The sequence below is a fragment of the Mesoplodon bidens genome (assembly GCF_964165515.1).
Source record: "Mesoplodon bidens genome assembly, chromosome: 6".
NCBI lineage: Eukaryota > Metazoa > Chordata > Mammalia > Artiodactyla > Ziphiidae > Mesoplodon > Mesoplodon bidens.
Window position 1 is genome coordinate 53,124,446 of NC_138162.1, and position 18,355 is coordinate 53,142,800.

At 39.6% G+C, this 18,355-nt stretch overlaps 1 protein-coding gene across 1 annotated transcript in view; it reads right to left on the minus strand.

The window, feature by feature from the left end:
- Positions 1–4,737, minus strand: part of LOC308619283 (angiopoietin-1 receptor-like) — a gene marked incomplete at its 5' end in the record, with an annotated part of 141,965 nt that extends 137,228 nt beyond the window's left edge. Inside the window, one exon of the mRNA XM_081237907.1 lies at positions 4,605–4,737. Within this exon, the coding sequence (XP_081094033.1) occupies positions 4,605–4,737 (133 nt within the window). The remainder of the gene's footprint in view (positions 1–4,604) is intronic.
- Positions 4,738–18,355: the final 13,618 nt, after the last annotated feature.

An 18,355-nucleotide genomic window follows, 5' to 3' on the forward strand; every position in this document is an offset into this window, starting at 1 on the left:
TTCACCCAGCGATTAGTGGTACAGATCCCACCGATGAAGGTGAGCATTTAAAACTTTCATCAAAATAGCAGATAAGAGGTGCGCGGAGGTGAGTCGGTGTGTTGTGGACTCGTGGTGCTGGCTGCCACTGTTGAGGCGGCCGGGAACGGGCGGTGGGGAGCGGGCGGAGCTCGCCCTGCCTCTGCCTACCCGGCTCCGCAGTCGGCGCGGCCGCGCCCGCCGCCTTAAACTGCCCGGAGCGCCTGCGCAGGCCGAGGGAGAAGTCGGGGCCTGCACCTGGAGGGAGCCTGCGGCGCTGGCCCCGCGGAGGGGGCGTGGCCATGGCGACAGCCTCTCCCGCTGCTGACGGGGGTGCGGGGGCGGCCCTGGGAAGGAGGGCTGGTCTCCTGGCCCCCTGCTCCTCCCCTTACAATCCCCTGGACTTGGATGGGCCCGAGTTGGGGGCAACACCCCGGGGTGGGTGCTGCGGCGAGGCCCCCCCAGATTGGGCCCTGGTCATGCATGCGGGGTGAGGGTCGCGGCACGCAGTTTGTGCAGCCTGGGGTGCTGGCCCATGTGCTCACCCTGGATGCATGGTCTACTGAGGAACGTTTAGGCGGAGAAGGAGAGGGGCAGGGCTTTGAAAGACAGGCTGGGTGAGGTGACTAAGCATGCTGACTTCCTACCTGGGATTACTTAGGAGGAGGAAGAGAGCTTTGACCAAAGAGGATAGAAAACTAGCAAGGAGATGGTAGAGAGAACATTCCCTTTACCAGACACACAAGCTTAGCAGTTTACTTCTCTTTGTAAATCTGTAGCGGTGGTCGTAGTTATGGTGGAAGGATTGAATAAGGGGCCTAACTTGGCTAGCTTTCTGTCTGCTTTTCCTGCAAATGCTCCAGCAACAGGTGTTTTCTTAAAAAGGCATGAACTTGGATTGGGGCTTGATTGTGAGTTCTTGCAAAATATAACTGCTCCTTGTTGACTTGGAAGATGCTGAACGTGGCTTCTCATTGGGGGCTTGGATTCTGTCCTTAGGGCTGATAGTACCCATCATTCCCTCTGCTATAGGTCTCTGGCCACTTCTCTGGTATTAGTTCTTGTCAGACATTTTATCAGTCTCCCAGGCGAAGGGCAAAAACCCAGGAATCCCATTGGCTAAGGACCGTACACTATTGAACAATAGTAGGTTGTGATTGGCTGAATGGTTTTTGATTGTAGAGTTTCTACCAGAAATTGGCTTCATCCAATTCTGCTTTCTTCTGACTTTATCATACACAGCATGCCTTGTTTTGGTGGGTTCATGCCTGGAGCTTAAGTATATTATACCTGAATCCCCTAGCATTTGAAAGCCAATTTATAAACAGGGACTTGGAGTGTGACTCCACTAATGTGTGTGTCTGTGGTCTTGGTTAGAAAGCCAACTGGCTGCCTTTCGTGGCGGGAGTTGGGGGAGGTAGCTGCCGGGAGTGATTGATAAAGTTTCCTTTATGGATTCTGTGGTGCTTCACTGGAGCTCAGAGCACTTTGGCAACTTAAGCACTCCAAATTAAAAGCTCATTAACAATTCCTGCCCAAATATCCTGTAAATAATCGGCTAGCTAGGTCACAGAGCTTGGCTGAGAGCTCTCCTTGCAACTTGAAATTTCCAAATAAAAGTGTTTTTATTCCCTTTAAGAAAATCTAGCATATAAGAAACATGATCCATTATCCTAGAAAATTGGTCCATAGTAATTTTTAAAAACATTTTATTGAACTAGAGTTGATTTACAGTGCGGTGTTAATTTCTGCTGTACAGCAAAGTGACTCAGTTGTACACAATATATTCTTTTTGATATTCTTTTCCATTATGTTTTATCATAGGCTATTAAATATAATTCCCTGTGCTATACAGTAGGACCTTGTTGTTTATCCATCCTACATACACTAGTTTGCATCTGCTAATCCCAAACTCCCAATCCTTCCCTCTCCACCCCCTTGGCAACCACAGTCTGTTTTCTATGTCTGTGAGTCTGTGTCTGTTTCGTAGATATGTTCATTTGTGGCATATTTTAGATTGCACGTGTAAGTGATATCATCTGGTACTTGTCTTTCTGTGTCTGACTTACTTCACTTAGTATAATAATCTCTAGGTCCATCCATGTTGCTGCAAATGACATTATTTCATGCTTTTTATGGCTGAGTAATATTCTATTGTATATATATATATATACCACATTTTCTTTATCCATTCATATGTCAGTGGACATTTAGGTTGTTTCCATGTCTTGGCTTTTGTAAAGAGTGCTGCTGTGAACATAGGGGTGCATTCATCTTTTTGAATTATAGTTTTGTCTTGGTATATGCCCAGGAGTGGGATTGCTGGATCATATGGCAACTCTATTTTTAGGTTTTAGAGGAACCTGCATACTGTTCCCCATAGCAGTTTCACCAATTTTAAATCCCAACAAGAGTGCAGGAGGATTCCCTTTTCTCCACACCCTCTCCAACAATCTGTGGCAATTTCCTATAGGATGATATAAAGTTTATTGTTGGAAATATGGTATAACTTAGATTTTAAATCTCTGACTCAAATCCTTTGTGAAAAAATGCAGTTAGTAAAAGAAAATAATCAAAGAAATCAACGTATTTCTGATCTCTGGTCATACTTTTTTTACAGGGCCTGAGATGACGCCCTTACCTGAGCAGCCTATGGCTGAACCACCACATGAAGTGGAAGAAGAAAATAAGGAGTATAGTCCTGCTAATGAGAAAACTTGCAATTTTTATACACATAAGGAAAAATGTAAGCTTTTCAAGTTAATAGCAATACGTATACAACAGCTGATTAGACTGGTTTGATTTAGTTTTGATTAGACTGGTTTGATTTATTTTAAATCTAAAACTCCTATTATCATTTTATTTCCTACTTAAATTTAACTTACTTTGTAGACGTTTTAACGTATGAGATGAAATCCATATTTCCTACAACATTTTCCATGCAGTGTTATGAAGTTTAATAAGATTCTCTTGGTAATTATCTCTAACTAACATAGGGTTTATCATTAGTAGTGTGGTTATTTATTCACATTAGTAACCATTGTCCTTATTTTATGGTGAGTTAAGCAAAATTTATTTGGAGGTGTGTGTCAGCTTTGTAGTGCTTCTTGAAACAAAGCACCACAAACTGGGGCTCAAAGCGAAAGAAATTTATTCTCTCCGTTGTCACAGAAACCAGAAAAGCAAAATCAAAGTTTTGGCCATGCCAGCCTCTCTCCAAAGCCTCTAGGAGACTATCTTCCCTTGCATCTTCCAGCATCTGGTAGCCTCAGGAGTTCCTTGGCTTATAGCAGCAGAACTCCAATCGCTGCATCTGTCTTCACAAGTTCTTTCTGTGTTTCCATGTCCAAATTTCCCTCTTCTCAATAAGGACACCATTTTGGATTAGGAGCCCACCTACTCGCCCGTGACTTTGTCTTCACTAATTAAATGTTCAATGACTTAACTTCCAAATTAGGTCACTTTCTGAGGTACTGAAGGTTAAGACTTCAACATAGCTTTTTGGGGCAAACAAAATTCAACCCATAACAAGATGACTTTGAGATGTTTGGAAGGTCCACTGAACTTCAATTTATTCACCATTCATCGTATGAGCTTTGTTTCCATGTCCTTACAAGGTCCACCATTTACAATGTGAAAAATTCATAAGAAACTCTTGTTAAAAATTAAATATAGGGTTTCCCTGGTGGCACAGTGGTTGAGAGTCCGCCTGCCGATGCAGGGGACGCGGGTTCGTGCCCCTGCCGGGAAGATCACCCGTGCCGCGGAGCGGCTGGGCCCGTGAGCCATGGCCGCTGTGCCTGCGTGTCTGGAGCCTGTGCTCCGCCACGGGAGAGGCCCCAGCAGTGAGAGGCTCTCGTAGCGCAAAAATAAATAAATAAATAAAATAAAGAATTACAGTTAAGATAGCCCATGAACCAGAATTTGCAGGATATATGGATTGAATTTTGGTGTCTGATTAGTTTTTCAGAAGATACCTTGTGGTTATCCAAAAGAACATACGGTATTGTAAATGCTTTGAAAACCAAAATGGTCTGTTCTCATCTTTCTATCAGCAATATTAATTGATCTTTAAAATCCAAGAACCAAAACTTTACATGACCTCAGGAAAACATAACTCTTAGTTTTCAAAGAAAATGTGTTAGTGGTTTATTAAAAAAAAAAAAACAATGTAAAAACTATTGTAGCACCAAAGATAAAGACATCAGATTGAATCACACACAAAGCTTTTGAAATTCTTCCCCAGCATTGTGATCTCCATTTGGCAGTGACATCATAATGTCCCTGCTAGTTATAGGACCTGCTGGGCACGAAACTCTGAGACCCAGTAAATCACTGGGTAAATCACGCCATTTTCGCAATGAGTTTTATATTGTTTATTGTTTTATGTGGGTTTTTTCACCCAGCGATTAGTGGTACAGATCCCACCGATGAAGGTGAGCATTTAAAACTTTCATCAAAATAGCAGATAAGAGGTGCGCGGAGGTGAGTCGGTGTGTTGTGGACTCGTGGTGCTGGCTGCCACTGTTGAGGCGGCCGGGAACGGGCGGTGGGGAGCGGGCGGAGTTCGCCCTGCTTCTGCCTACCCGGCTCTGCAGTAGGCGCGGCCGCGCCCGCCACCTTAAACTGCCCTGAGCACCTGCGCAGGCCGAGGGAGTAGTCGGGGCCTGCACCTGGAGGGAGCCTGCCGCGCTGGCCCCGCGGAGGGGGCGTGGCCATGGCGACAGCCTTTCCCGCTGCTGACGGGGGTGCGGGGGCGGCCCTGGGAAGGAGGGCTGGTCTCCTGGCCCCCTGCTCCTCCCCTTACAATCCCCTGGACTTGGATGGGCCCGAGTTGGGGGCAACACCCCGGGGTGGGTGCTGCGGCGAGGCCCCCCCAGATTGGGCCCTGGTCATGCATGCGGGGTGAGGGTCGCGGCGCGCAGTTTGTGCAGCCTGGGGTGCTGGCCCATGTGCTCACCCTGGATGCATGGTCTACTGAGGAACGTTTAGGCGGAGAAGGAGAGGGGCAGGGCTTTGAAAGACAGGCTGGGTGAGGTGACTAAGCATGCTGACTTCCTACCTGGGATTACTTAGGAGGAGGAAGAGAGCTTTGACCAAAGAGGATAGAAAACTAGCAAGGAGGTGGTAGAGAGAACATTCCCTTTACCAGACACACAAGCTTAGCAGTTTACTTCTCTTTGTAAATCTGTAGCGGTGGTCGTAGTTATGGTGGAAGGATTGAATAAGGGGCCTAACTTGGCTAGCTTTCTGTCTGCTTTTCCTGCAAATGCTCCAGCAACAGGTGTTTTCTTAAAAAGGCATGAACTTGGATTGGGGCTTGATTGTGAGTTCTTGCAAAATATAACTGCTCCTTGTTGACTTGGAAGATGCTGAACGTGGCTTCTCATTGGGGGCTTGGATTCTGTCCTTAGGGCTGATAGTACCCATCATTCCCTCTGCTATAGGTCTCTGGCCACTTCTCTGGTATTAGTTCTTGTCAGACATTTTATCAGTCTCCCAGGCGAAGGGCAAAAACCCAGGAATCCCATTGGCTAAGGACCGTACACTATTGAACAATAGTAGGTTGTGATTGGCTGAATGGTTTTTGATTGTAGAGTTTCTACCAGAAATTGGCTTCATCCAATTCTGCTTTCTTCTGACTTTATCATACACAGCATGCCTTGTTTTGGTGGGTTCATGCCTGGAGCTTAAGTATATTATACCTGAATCCCCTAGCATTTGAAAGCCAATTTATAAACAGGGACTTGGAGTGTGACTCCACTAATGTGTGTGTCTGTGGTCTTGGTTAGAAAGCCAACTGGCTGCCTTTCGTGGCGGGAGTTGGGGGAGGTAGCTGCCGGGAGTGATTGATAAAGTTTCCTTTATGGATTCTGTGGTGCTTCACTGGAGCTCAGAGCACTTTGGCAACTTAAGCACTCCAAATTAAAAGCTCATTAACAATTCCTGCCCAAATATCCTGTAAATAATCGGCTAGCTAGGTCACAGAGCTTGGCTGAGAGCTCTCCTTGCAACTTGAAATTTCCAAATAAAAGTGTTTTTATTCCCTTTAAGAAAATCTAGCATATAGGAAACATGATCCATTTTCCTAGAAAATTTGTCCGTAGTAATTTTTAAAAACATTTTATTGAACTAGAGTTGATTTACAGTGCGGTGTTAATTTCTGCTGTACAGCAAAGTGACTCAGTTGTGCACAATATATTCTTTTTGATATTCTTTTCCATTATGTTTTATCATAGGATATTAAATATATTTCCCTGTGCTATACAGTAGGACCTTGTTGTTTATCCATCCTATATACACTAGTTTGCATCTGCTAATCCCAAACTCCCAATCCTTCCCTCTCCACCCCCTTGGCAACCACAGTCTGTTTTCTATGTCTGTGAGTCTGTGTCTGTTTCGTAGATATGTTCATGTGTGGCATATTGTAGATTGCACATGTAAGTGATATATCATCTGGTACCTGTCTTTCTGTGTCTGACTTACTTCACTTAGTATGATAATCTCTAGGTCCATCCATGTTGCTGCAAATGACATTATTTCATGCTTTTTATGGCTGAGTAATATTCTATTGTATATATATACCACATTTTCTTTATCCATTCATATGTCAGTGGACATTTAGGTTGTTTCCATGTCTTGGCTTTTGTAAAGAGTCCTGCTGTGGACATAGGGGTGCATTCATCTTTTTGAATTATAGTTTTGTCTTGGTATATGCCCAGGAGTGGGATTGCTGGATCATATGGCAACTCTACTTTTAGGTTTTAGAGGAACCTGCATACTGTTCCCCATAGCAGTTTCACCAATTTTACATCCCAACAAGAGTGTAGGAGGATTCCCTTTTCTCCACACCCTCTCCAACAATCCGTGGCAATTTCCTATAAGATGATATAAAGTTTATTGTTGGAAATATGGTATAACTTAGATTTTAAATCTCTGCCTCAAATCCTTGTGAAAAAAATGCAGTTAGAGAAAGGAAATATAGAAATCAACATATTTCTGATCTCTGTTCATACTTGTTTTCAGGGCCCGAGACGACGCCCTTACCTTGGCAGCCTGTAGATGAACAACCACATAAAGTGGAAGAAGAAAATAAGGAGTATACTCCTGCTAATCTGAAATTTGGCAATTATTATAAACATAGAAAACAATGTAAGCTTTTCACGTTAATAGCAATACATATACAAAAGCTGATTAGACCAGTTTGATTTAGTTTTGATTAGACTGGTTTGACTTATTTTAACTCTAAAACTCCTATTATCATTTTTATTTCTTATTTATATTTTAACTTACCTTGTAGACGTTTCAGTGTATGAGATGAAATCCTTGTTTCCTACAACTCTTTCCATGAGGTGTTATGAAGTTTAATAAGATTCTCTTCGTAATTGTCTATAATTAATATAGGGTTTATCATTAGTAGCATGGTTATTTATTCACATTAGTAACAATTGACCTAATTTTATCGTGAGTTAACCAGACTTCATTTGGAGGTGTGTGTCAGCTTTGCAGGGCTTCTTGAATATATATATATATATGTATACTGTTCCATGAAATGATATGTTCCATAATTTATCCACTATCTCATTAAAGAATTAGATTATGTGCAGTTTTTTCCCTGTACATTCTTCTCATGTACACTTGGGTGTATCTCTCTTTGGATAGATACCTAATACTGGAATTTTTGAATCAAGGATTAATCTTTTAAAATATTGATAGATACCACAAATTGTACTCCAAACCTTATCTACCAATTTACATCCCCCAAGAATGCACCACAATATCACATCACATACAATGAATATTGTTAATCATATTTTGTGAATAAGTGAGAATTTTTCATTACTGTTTTAATTTGCACTGTGATTACCTTTGAAACTGAGAATTTTTCTCTGTATTTACTGGGCATTTTTATTTCTACTTCTGTGATTTACCTGTTCATATCCTTGGCCCATTTTTCTATTAGGTTGTATTTTATTTGTTTGTAGGGGCTCTTTTTATGTTTTGTATATTAATTTTTTCTCTATGATAAAAGTAACAAGTATTTTCTCCCAAGCTGTTGCTTATCTTTAAACTTATTTAGGTATCTTAATCACAGAGAAAATTTTAAATTTTATGAGATCAATTCTTAATTTCTTCTTCATTTTGTATCTTATTTAGGTAGGCCTTATCCAATCCAAGAAATTAAATTAGTTTCCAACTTTTGGTAAATTTTTTATTTTGTTTAAACTCTTAGGTCTTAAATCCAATTATCTTTGTATATGGCATAAAATATGCATAAAACTTTACATTTTTCCAGGAGGATTGCCGGTTGTCTAATACTAGTTCCCTACTGATATGAAACTCACATTTAATATAATCTAAATTCCATTTGAAATTGTTCAGTTGCTACCTTTTTATTGTTTCTTTTATCTGTCTTTCCCTACAAAAATACCACAGTGTTTTAATTTTTATACTTTCATAACTCATAACATGAATACTGAGTTGTGATTTCCTTTTATTTCTCCATAGATCTAGTCCAGAAATTCTTCAAAATTAATGGCAGTGTGTGTGTGTGTGTGTGTGTGTGTGTTGAAGTGAATATATATATTTATATACTAAACACACATATACATTCATGTGTGTAAAATTTTCTGTCATTTCATGAGATTTTGGAAAGTGGAGACATGCATATGAATGTTCAGTCTGGCATCTTGATCCAATTTACTTTGACTCTGGTTGGGTGGGCATGTCCATTAGTTTTGAATTACAACCAGCCTCACTGACAACTCTTAATAGCAGGCTTCTTTATGTGCATGTGTAAATGTGAATCTATTGGGGAGATCTTCATTGTTACTGAAGTATGTGCTTTTTAAGCTGAACTATTACAGTCTAACAGAAGGTTAAAGGGCAAGTGAATGCTTCTTACTTGGCTAAAATTTGACAGTGTTAATACAAACAGTGATAATATTACACATCTACAAATCCTTTGGGCACCTATTATGCACCTATATATGTTTTTTTGCAATTTCCTTAATAATTTCTTTTCAGAAATAATCAGTTAGTATAAGGATACTAGTTTGGCTTTTTTCCCCATGAATTTTATTTTTGACCCTTGCCCCACTTGTTATTTTGTAGCTGAAGAATGTCTCAAATACTTTATTATTCTTTTCTTGGAATTAGTTAGTGCATATGTTTTAAGAAAAAAAAATCTGGTGAGGAAAAATGTAAAAGGAACAAGAAGGGACTTAGCAAGCTGCTGAAAAATTTTGATCTTATTAGAGATTAGAGATTATTTAGATCTTTTTAGATGTGTTTACATCACAAAATCCAAATGGCACACAGTCTGAAATATCTGTGAGAACAACAACTGACCTGAATTTTTCTCTAAGAAACTCTAAGTACTGAAAGGCACCATTGAAAATATGAAGAAACCTTAAAGCAAGATTCCAAAATAGCACTACAGAGTATTGGGTAGGGAAAAGATCTTAGTGGAGCTAATGTCATCAGTGAGTCTTAGTTCCTAAAATAGGTAGCCTCTACCATAGCCATTGCACTGATAAATTCAGAAGGCAAGGACGTTCTTATATTTCTTAGCCTCATATTTTTGGTTTGTGTGGAAAGGAAAATGAAATAACTAAATTTAGGACTCTAGAAAATTGTTTTTTCTTAAACCCACATTTTTACTTCTTTCTGCTTTGCACTTTCAGCTTCAAATATTATTTCTTTTTTGCATCTTTCCACCAAGTGTAACTACTGATAGATAAAACTGTTGCCAGCATGTGACTCTGGAGGCCATTAAAAGTCTCTAAAGTACATATACCACGTCTTTCACCTTGACGTGTCAATAGCTCATGTCTATGAAAGACAAGAAGACAAGGAAAAGGGGATGAAAATAAATAAGGCAAGACAGCATATTTCTGACTATGACAATATTCAATATTGGGAAAAGCCAGACTCAGCAATGCCTAACTATTAATAAAGCTACTTGACAATAACGAAATATTTTGAGCAATTCCAAAATTTGGGGCATAAATGGATAGGGACATTTCAAGGGCATACATGAATTAGACAAACCTCTCATGGGAATTTTGCTTGCACACAGCAGACAACATCTTGAGCTATTTGGGATAAGACACACAGAGCCAGGTACCTCAAATTCCCTTAGGAAATGGATTATTGAAGACCACAGTACCCATGGAAGAGATTCCAAAACCCTAACTTCTCTTCCTACAATTCAGGTCCCCAAAGGATTGTCAAAGTTGTATTGGGATAAGAAACTTCTGCCATTTTAAAAGGGGCCCTAACAGAGGGAGACATGTTGACATGGCGGGGACATTCTGGGGGAGCAAGCTCCCCAAGGAGATGGAAAGCTCCAGAAAAATTTAGACTAACAATTCTTTTAGTCCCTAAAACGACGAGAGCAAGGCAGTAGTGAGACAATCCAGACATTTTTCTCCAAAATCAAGTCTGAGGGTTGCATAGCAGAGTTAAAGGATTACTTACCAATTGTTCCAGCCCTGCCTGAATCTGTGTCAACTCTGGTAACGGGTTCGTTTTTCCATCCTTCCTTGCCAACAAGATACCTATTCTGTCTGTAGGCTCAGTAGAAATCTTCCTAGAAGTGGGGTTGCCTGTACTTCATACGGAACTTTATTGACTCCTGTATGAAGCAATTTAACTGAAATTGCCAACTTCGTGGGGAGAACAATGGTCCTTCAGTCACAATGGTTCCCAAATACACTCTTGCTGACATACCTCCAGATGGACACATTGTAGACTGAGATATATACTAGATCAGGCCTGAAAATCCTTGATTTGTAGCCCCAAATCTTTAGGGCCAAAACTCTGTTTTGAGTAGTTAACATGCATGTGTTTCCAGTTTGCAAGGACATTGATGTTACAACTCTTTCACGTCACCACCCTGACCAGCAACCAACTTGTCCTGAAGTGACCGTATCACTTCAAGGCCTGTTCAGGGAGCCGTGGGAAGCCAATGCCTCTCATTCGATAGATGTTCCGTACTGTCAAAGGAAGCCTGTGGCCCCACGCTCCCAGTTTTTCCTCACTCTTGCAAATTATAGGCATATTAATCCCACCTCAGGCGACCCATTATCACACAAACATCATTCTTCAAAGCCTTCTTCTTTCCCCTCCTTTAAGGTATCTCAGGAAAATATCAACATCTTTCTCTTTTTTTGTTTGTCTGTTTTGATATTCTTGTCTCCTTTTCTTCTATTTTTTAGCTTAAAAAATGCTTAATCACAAATGTTGAGTCAATATATTTATATGCTGATAATCCATTATGCCTTTTCGTAGATAAACTCGTCAATGAAAACACGACATTACCACCTCCTGAAACAGTCAGCAATGAAGAAGAAGGTAAAGAACCTATTGAAAAAACTATTCACAGTATTAAAGTTACAACACTGTAGTCAGACCTGGAGCATATCATTATATGACTTAAAAATTTTACTTTCATTAATCTGAGTATTTCGTAAAGTAATAACATGCTTAAAGAATTTGTACTACTACAATTTAAAGCCACTCTAAAATCTTTTAAATGGTAAAAAAAAAATCTAAGACTCAATTTTCAGATTTACTTGACAAGTGATAGGAAGTGAGCTCTTTTTAAAATACAACTTTATTTTAGTAAAATGTATTACATTTATATTTATATTAAATATATATTTATCTAAAATATCATGTGTGTATAAATATATATTTATATAAATATATTTAATACATTTTAATATAATTTTAAAATAATGATATAACAATCACATGCTTGAGAAATAAACTTGCCTCTGCTTAGAGTCAATTGCTGGTGTTTCCTAAGATTATCAGTGGGGGAAAGTTCAGAGTGAGAGTTTACAAAATCAAAATTATCCTTTTACTTTTTCTGACAAGAGTATTGTTCCTTATAAAATACTTGTGAAAACATAACAACCCAGGATGGCTCTCCTCGAAGGTCTTGAAAGAGGAGTGGTCTAATTGAAGACAGTGGACTGTCATTACATGAAACCCTATGTTCTCCAGTTCATGAAATCCAAGTATGTTTCTCATATGATTACCCTAATATTATTCACTTTCTTGATATATTTAAATATAGAAATCTGATCATCCTGGTTGGCCCCTTCTTAAATACCTTCAGTAATTTTCTGCTAGGTTTGGGGTCATAGTCTAAGTTCTTAACCAGGCATTCAAGTCTGAAATGATCTGACCATTGAAGAACTTGCCAGTCTCATCTCTGGTCACATTCCTCACCCACATTCTCCACTCCAGACTACCTGAAGCTCTCAGAACTTACCGAACCTGCTTATGACACCCGAGTTTGCTCACACTGGAATGACCTCTCTCTTACATAGTTTGTCTGGCAAACAATTTCTAGTCCTCTGAGCCTATATGGGAGCATCAGCTCCCTCTCAAAGTGTTTCTGGCCTTTGGAAGTTGAATTAGATCCCTCTGTGCATACCACCTGTGCATCTCTATGAAAGCCCTCATTACCCTGCAACATAATTAACAGTGATTCTTGTCTGTCTCCCAAGTTGAGAGCGTGTTCCTTGAGCATAAGACCTTGTTCATTTCTGTAACTTTAATGCCAACCACAGGGTCTGGCACATGATAGGAACTCAAGGTATAACTTTCAGATGACTAAAGTAACAAATGAATGAATGTTCCATCAAAAATTTCCTGAAGCCGGGGCTTCCCTGGTGGCGCAGTGGTTGAGAGTCCGCCTGCCAATGCAGGCGACGCGGGTTCGTGCCCCAGTCCGGGAGGATCTCACATGCCACGGAGCGCCTTGGCCCGTGAGCCATGGCCGCTGAGCCTGCGCATCCAGAGCCTGTGCTCTGCAACGGGAGAGGCCACAACAGTGAGAGGCCCGCGTACCGCACACACACACAAAAAATTTACTGAAGCCAAATTACCTTATTTTGTTATCATGTTCTATTTTGTTTTTTAAACAGAACCAATCCAGAGTCCACGTGAGACTGCATTTTGGAAAATGTTAGCTGAAGGTACGCTCATAGTAGTTGGGTAGCTGGGAAAATGTTTTGGTTTTCTAAAGTCTTCTGTAAGAAAGCCGAGATCAGTGTAAATTGTTCTAATACTGAGAATTAATAAGTCAACATTTTGCTGCCATCATCACATGTAATAGCAAATGTAAAACAAACCCAGAAAGCTGATCAGTGTCACACATTTTCTGATTCTCTCCCCAAAACTCTTATTTTCCTACAAGTGTTGCAATCTAGTCATTTAATTTATGATTAAAAATGTTAAATAAGGCTCTTGCTCAATGTAATCCCTCTTTGTATTTGGAGCAGTATGCACATGGAGAGGCATGAATGAATGCAAATTATATATCAAAATATATGCATGCATAAAAGTAATACATAATCATAAATGTACAATCATGCATGTATAAATGTAACATGCATAGCATTTGTATGTATGCATGTACAAATGTAACATGCATATCATCTATGTATGCAGACATGTATAAATATAATTCATGTATCACACACATACAAGCATGTGTTATAAATGTGAAATACATACCATATTCAATGGATCCTAACTTGCAGATTCTGTATTTGTGAATTTACCTGTATCTAAAATTTATCTGGAACCCTCCACTTGCAGAACTTTCACAGTCATTTGTGGACACACACAGAGTAGCAAAAAAAATTTAATTGCTTGATGCTCTTGTTCCCAGCTGAGGTATAACAAAGGACTCCTTTTTTCAGCTCTCATGCTTTAAACAAGTTCCTTCTTTTGTGGTCTACTTAGTGCTAGATGTTTCGCCTTTTTGTGCTTTCTGTTGGCGATTTTGCTGTTTTAAATGCCCCCCCAAGTATAGTAGTACAATGCTGTTTAATGTTCCTAAACACAAGAAGGCTGTGGTGTACCTCAGGAGAAAAATGTGTGTATTATATAAGCTTCATGTAGGTGTGAGTTATAATGCTGTTGATTGTGAGCTCAGTGTTGATGAATCAGCAGTATATACTAAATAAAGTGTCTCTAAACAGAAACACACACATAAAACAAGGTTAGATATTCATTGGTTGATGAAAATGTAGTGACCAGAGGCTCATAGGAACCTAAGCCTGTATTTCCCTTAGGAACAATGATGGTTCAGTATTCATTGATTCAGTGCTCACATAGCTTAACTACCATGACTACCATGAACAATGAGAATAAGCTGTATACACACACAAAAGTAAGTGAATTTTGTTTACCATAATACCAATTTATTGTTTAAACAGCTATAAATGCAGACACCAATGAGGACAACCAACGAGATGAAGCTTTTCAGCCAATTCCAAGTAAGAACAAAATACTTCAATTAAAGGGATACATAAATACTTTCACACATTTTAGTGTCTACATGGTGATACTGTTTTCCTCAGTAAGGTATAGAATATGTAAGAAGGTAGCATGGTGGCTGACATCATGCCAGAGAGGACATTTACAGTTGTAGGAAAGTTACGTTTCCTAAACAGTGTTCTTCAGTGACCACATTACAGATGACTATTTCCATCTCCCTGTTTTGTAACTTATATTCCTGAAACAGTAAACCAAATGAAGGAGTAGGCAAGTGAACAATATTTAGGATGCAGTTGTCTTAAATTGACAGACATTTTAAGAGCGGTTTTAAGCTTACAGAAAAATTGAGTAGAAAGTACAGAGTTCTCATATATTCCCCCTGCTCAGTTTCCCCTGTTATTAATATCTTCCATCCGTGTGGTGCATTTTTTTAACAATTTATGAGCCAATATTGATACATTGCTATTAACTAAACTTCGTAGTTTACATTAGGGTCCACCCTTTGTGTTGTACAATTCTACGGGATTTTGACAAATGCGTAATGTCTTGTGTCCACCATTACAATCATACCGAGTAGCTTCATTGACCTAAAAATCCCCTACGATCTACTTAGCCATCCCTCCCTTCCCCAACCCTTGGCAACTACTGATCTTTTCACTGTCTCTATAGTTTTGCCTTTTCCAGAAGGTCAAATCATTGGAAACATACAGTATGTATCCTTTTCAGATTGGCTTCTTTTGCTTAGTAGTATGCATTTAAGATTAAATATAGAAATCTGATCATCCTGGTTGGCCCCTTCTTAAATACCTTCAGTAATTTTCTGCTAGGTTTGGGGTCATAGTCTAAGTTCTTAACCAGGCATTCAAGTCTGAAATGATCTGACCATTGAAGAACTTGCCAGTCTCATCTCTGGTCACATTCCTCACCCACATTCTCCACTCCAGACTACCTGAAGCTCTCAGAACTTACCGAACCTGCTTATGACACCCGAGTTTGCTCACAGTGGAATGACCTCTCTCTTACATAGTTTGTCTGGCAAACAATTTCTAGTCCTCTGAGCCTATATGGGAGCATCAGCTCCCTCTCAAAGTGTTTCTGGCCTTTGGAAGTTGAATTAGATCCCTCTGTGCATACCACCTGTGCATCTCTATGAAAGCCCTCATTACCCTGCAACATAATTAACAGTGATTCTTGTCTGTCTCCCAAGTTGAGAGCGTGTTCCTTGAGCATAAGACCTTGTTCATTTCTGTAACTTTAATGCCAACCACAGGGTCTGGCACATGATAGGAACTCAAGGTATAACTTTCAGATGACTAAAGTAACAAATGAATGAATGTTCCATCAAAAATTTCCTGAAGCCGGGGCTTCCCTGGTGGCGCAGTGGTTGAGAGTCCGCCTGCCAATGCAGGCGACGCGGGTTCGTGCCCCAGTCCGGGAGGATCTCACATGCCACGGAGCGCCTTGGCCCGTGAGCCATGGCCGCTGAGCCTGCGCATCCAGAGCCTGTGCTCTGCAACGGGAGAGGCCACAACAGTGAGAGGCCCGCGTACCGCACACACACACAAAAAATTTACTGAAGCCAAATTACCTTATTTTGTTATCATGTTCTATTTTGTTTTTTAAACAGAACCAATCCAGAGTCCATGTGAGACTGCATTTTGGAAAATGTTAGCTGAAGGTACGCTCATAGTAGTTGGGTAGCTGGGAAAATGTTTTGGTTTTCTAAAGTCTTCTGTAAGAAAGCCGAGATCAGTGTAAATTGTTCTAATACTGAGAATTAATAAGTCAACATTTTGCTGCCATCATCACATGTAATAGCAAATGTAAAACAAACCCAGAAAGCTGATCAGTGTCACACATTTTCTGATTCTCTCCCCAAAACTCTTATTTTCCTACAAGTGTTGCAATCTAGTCATTTAATTTATGATTAAAAATGTTAAATAAGGCTCTTGCTCAATGTAATCCCTCTTTGTATTTGGAGCAGTATGCACATGGAGAGGCATGAATGAATGCAAATTATATATCAAAATATATGCATGCATAAAAGTAATACATAATCATAAATGTACAATCATGCATGTATAAGTGTAACATGCATAGCATTTGTATGTATGCATGTACAAATGTAACATGCATATCATCTATGTATGCAGACATGTATAAATATAATTCATGTATCACACACATACAAGCATGTGTTATAAATGTGAAATACATACCATATTCAATGGATCCTAACTTGCAGATTCTGTATTTGTGAATTTACCTGTATCTAAAATTTATCTGGAACCCTCCACTTGCAGAACTTTCACAGTCATTTGTGGACACACACAGAGTAGCAAAAAAAATTTAATTGCTTGATGCTCTTGTTCCCAGCTGAGGTATAACAAAGGACTCCTTTTTTCAGCTCTCATGCTTTAAACAAGTTCCTTCTTTTGTGGTCTACTTAGTGCTAGATGTTTCGCCTTTTTGTGCTTTCTGTTGGCGATTTTGCTGTTTTAAATGCCCCCCCAAGTATAGTAGTACAATGCTGTTTAATGTTCCTAAACACAAGAAGGCTGTGGTGTACCTCAGGAGAAAAATGTGTGTATTATATAAGCTTCATGTAGGTGTGAGTTATAATGCTGTTGATTGTGAGCTCAGTGTTGATGAATCAGCAGTATATACTAAATAAAGTGTCTCTAAACAGAAACACACACATAAAACAAGGTTAGATATTCATTGGTTGATGAAAATGTAGTGACCAGAGGCTCATAGGAACCTAAGCCTGTATTTCCCTTAGGAACAATGATGGTTCAGTATTCATTGATTCAGTGCTCACATAGCTTAACTACCATGACTACCATGAACAATGAGAATAAGCTGTATACACACACAAAAGTAAGTGAATTTTGTTTACCATAATACCAATTTATTGTTTAAACAGCTATAAATGCAGACACCAATGAGGACAACCAACGAGATGAAGCTTTTCAGCCAATTCCAAGTAAGAACAAAATACTTCAATTAAAGGGATACATAAATACTTTCACACATTTTAGTGTCTACATGGTGATACTGTTTTCCTCAGTAAGGTATAGAATATGTAAGAAGGTAGCATGGTGGCTGACATCATGCCAGAGAGGACATTTACAGTTGTAGGAAAGTTACGTTTCCTAAACAGTGTTCTTCAGTGACCACATTACAGATGACTATTTCCATCTCCCTGTTTTGTAACTTATATTCCTGAAACAGTAAACCAAATGAAGGAGTAGGCAAGTGAACAATATTTAGGATGCAGTTGTCTTAAATTGACAGACATTTTAAGAGCGGTTTTAAGCTTACAGAAAAATTGAGTAGAAAGTACAGAGTTCTCATATATTCCCCCTGCTCAGTTTCCCCTGTTATTAATATCTTCCATCCGTGTGGTGCATTTTTTTAACAATTTATGAGCCAATATTGATACATTGCTATTAACTAAACTTCGTAGTTTACATTAGGGTCCACCCTTTGTGTTGTACAATTCTACGGGACTTTGACAAATGCGTAATGTCTTGTGTCCACCATTACAATCATACCGAGTAGCTTCATTGACCTAAAAATCCCCTACGATCTACTTAGCCATCCCTCCCTTCCCCAACCCTTGGCAACTACTGATCTTTTCACTGTCTCTATAGTTTTGCCTTTTCCAGAAGGTCAAATCATTGGAAACATACAGTATGTATCCTTTTCAGATTGGCTTCTTTTGCTTAGTAGTATGCATTTAAGATTAAATATAGAAATCTGATCATCCTGGTTGGCCCCTTCTTAAATACCTTCAGTAATTTTCTGCTAGGTTTGGGGTCATAGTCTAAGTTCTTAACCAGGCATTCAAGTCTGAAATGATCTGACCATTGAAGAACTTGCCAGTCTCATCTCTGGTCACATTCCTCACCCACATTCTCCACTCCAGACTACCTGAAGCTCTCAGAACTTACCGAACCTGCTTATGACACCCGAGTTTGCTCACAGTGGAATGACCTCTCTCTTACATAGTTTGTCTGGCAAACAATTT